The 2500-nt window shown below is 34.6% G+C and overlaps 1 protein-coding gene across 1 annotated transcript; it reads left to right on the forward strand.

Annotated features, from left to right (window-relative positions):
• Nucleotides 1–6: 6 nt before the first annotated feature.
• On the forward strand, nt 7–793 carry LOC138861200 (uncharacterized; the record flags this gene model as incomplete). Its single annotated transcript, XM_070120098.1, is given in 1 exon segment — nt 7–793. A coding segment is annotated over 1 exon segment (634 nt), but the record flags the coding sequence as incomplete, so codon positions are not given.
• Between the last annotated feature and the right edge of the window lie 1707 nt (nt 794–2500).

Raw genomic sequence — 2500 nt, forward strand, 5'->3', positions numbered from 1 at the left:
TTAAATTCTAAAATTGATCATAGAGATTTGGAGAAAACTCCAAAGAAAAGTATATGTGGTCATAAATCTTCTAATTTGTCCCCTGTGGTAGGCTCACAAAGATATCCATCAAGAGAAATACCACTACAGGCACCAAAGGAAGATGAGATATCTTGCTCGATGTATATAACTGAACCAAGCTCCCCTATTCTTGGTTCACAGACTGTTGTTAAAAGAAGGAGAATTAGTTTAGGTCCCCGATCTTATTTGAGTCTTCAGCGGGGCAAAGGTGAAACACCTAAGTCCTCTAGACATCCAAACTCTAATGTAAATCATTTTGAAATTTCACCTTCTTTAAGGATAGAGGCAACATTTGACCATAGCAATCTTGGAGAAAGTGCATGTGACCAAAAACCTAAGTCATTTGAGTTGGCCCATGAAGACAAATTAAATTTTGAGGAAATAAATGAAATTAAAGACTTGGAAAGGGAGATTTGGCATCAGAGTTCTAGAAAATGCACCCAGAATACAAATGGTTCCTTTGTGCCAGCTAATAACATTAAAAAGAATGAACAGAGATCCAGCATGAAAAAGAGGGAGCAAGGTATAACCAGTACTACAAAGAGTATGATTAAATTAAAGGAATATAAAGATACAGGACAATGTAAATTCAAAAAAGCTACAATTCATATTCAGACCAACAACTCACAAGAAACAAGTTCAGAAACAGAGAAAAGCAATGACAACTTTGAAATAGACATTAGCCCATTTTCACCAGTGCAGAGTGATCAAGAAGGATTATTAGAATCATTGGTAAGGAGAAGATATTGTTATTCAGGTTGTAATTTCATATGATATTGTCGGCTTTGATAGATTGAGTCAAGATGTCTAAAACAAAGCTGCTCATTAGTCATTGAAGTACTGAGAAACGTAATCATCAGATCATCTTGTTATGTAAATTGGTCCAATGATATGGATCCATTTTGAATATAGAATAATTACCAAAGCTAGTGAAGTAGAAATTACTATGAGTAAAGGCTTATGTAGTAATGAGTGACATTTGAAGTAAATGCAAACAGTCAGTTCTTAGCCAACAAGAAAATATTTGTTCACAGAATTCAATGTTACTAACTGTGGACTTATCCTGTAAGTGTTTGTTAGCCTATGTTTCCTTTGCTTTGTACATAATTACCATTTGTCATTATATGACATTCATCCTGATTCTTTACCATATTCCCCAGTCCACTTACCTCATTTCCTGGATTCTTCTCCTACTTCTCTAACAGCCATCTCTACCTGTGTTACCTGTTGATTGTTTCATAATGGTTCTTTTGCCATTTCCTATTCCTTCCCCAACCACAGGTACAATCCATATCATCCAATTGGCCTACATCCTTAACCCTTTCCTCATTTACTAATCTCTGCTTAACTTCCTTTGCTCCCCCTCTTTACCCTTTTCACTACCATACCATCCTATAATGCTCTTTAAGCTTTGACAGCTAACACATTTTATCCTAATCATTAACTCATTTTTAACTTATATTCGTCACAATACTTGACCATAGTGCTTTATGACTTTTGATGTCTACCACATTTGTTTGTTTAAACCATTAACCATTACCTACATTTTAGTTGTCACACAGAAAGGAAAATTGACAATGCAACATTTCTATACTGTACTTTTAGCACTAATGTATTACATGAATAGACCATAACATCACCATTAGTCCTATATGTCATCAAGAAACATTAACTCCATATTGCTTGAAAAATGTTGTGTTGCTTTTAGTATTTTTTTGTAAAATGTCTACATGTAGATGGCTCAGCAAATGCTTAGCCACTAACGACTCAATTAGTAGATTTTGTGACCTCACTTGATTTCACTTCTTGTTTTCAAGAAAAATGTTTTTTGCTAATGCTATTAGTATTGTTTCTGTTATTATTATTATTATTATAGACATTATAATTATTATAACCTTATTAGTATTACTAGAAGCAATATAAGATAAAAGAAAGATAAAAATTAATAAGTTCTTTACTGTCTAGTGAAGTCTCTTACCTTGATTCCCCCCTCTTCTATCTCTCTTGGATTTGATGCTAAATTTCCGGTGATCTTTATAATGAAGTATTTTTCTCTCTGTGTTTGGAAAGAGAAAAGCTTTTTTGCTTTAGTCTTTCCCAATAACTAAGACCGGCCATCTCTGGACGAAGCTCTCTGATCCTGTTTTAGCAGTATGGTGTCTTTTGTGAGACTATGCTTCCTTACTTGGCACTGATACCTTGAAATCATTTGTGTTTTCCATATTGTTAGTAGGTGTTTAGGATCTCTTTGTCTGAAGAGTTCTCATCATCCATCCACTCATAATTTTTCCTTTGTTGACATCCTGCGCAATGTGATGACTGAAGATCATGTAATTACTCATGAACAGACCTAGGTTGTTTACAGCTATGTTTTCCTTAACCCATCAGCGACGGGTAAAAATTTTGTCAAGTTTACGTATGCACCGGCTTGTTGGCGCAC

The sequence above is a fragment of the Penaeus vannamei genome, unplaced genomic scaffold, assembly GCF_042767895.1.
Source record: "Penaeus vannamei isolate JL-2024 unplaced genomic scaffold, ASM4276789v1 unanchor2780, whole genome shotgun sequence".
In the NCBI taxonomy this organism is placed as follows: domain Eukaryota; kingdom Metazoa; phylum Arthropoda; class Malacostraca; order Decapoda; family Penaeidae; genus Penaeus; species Penaeus vannamei.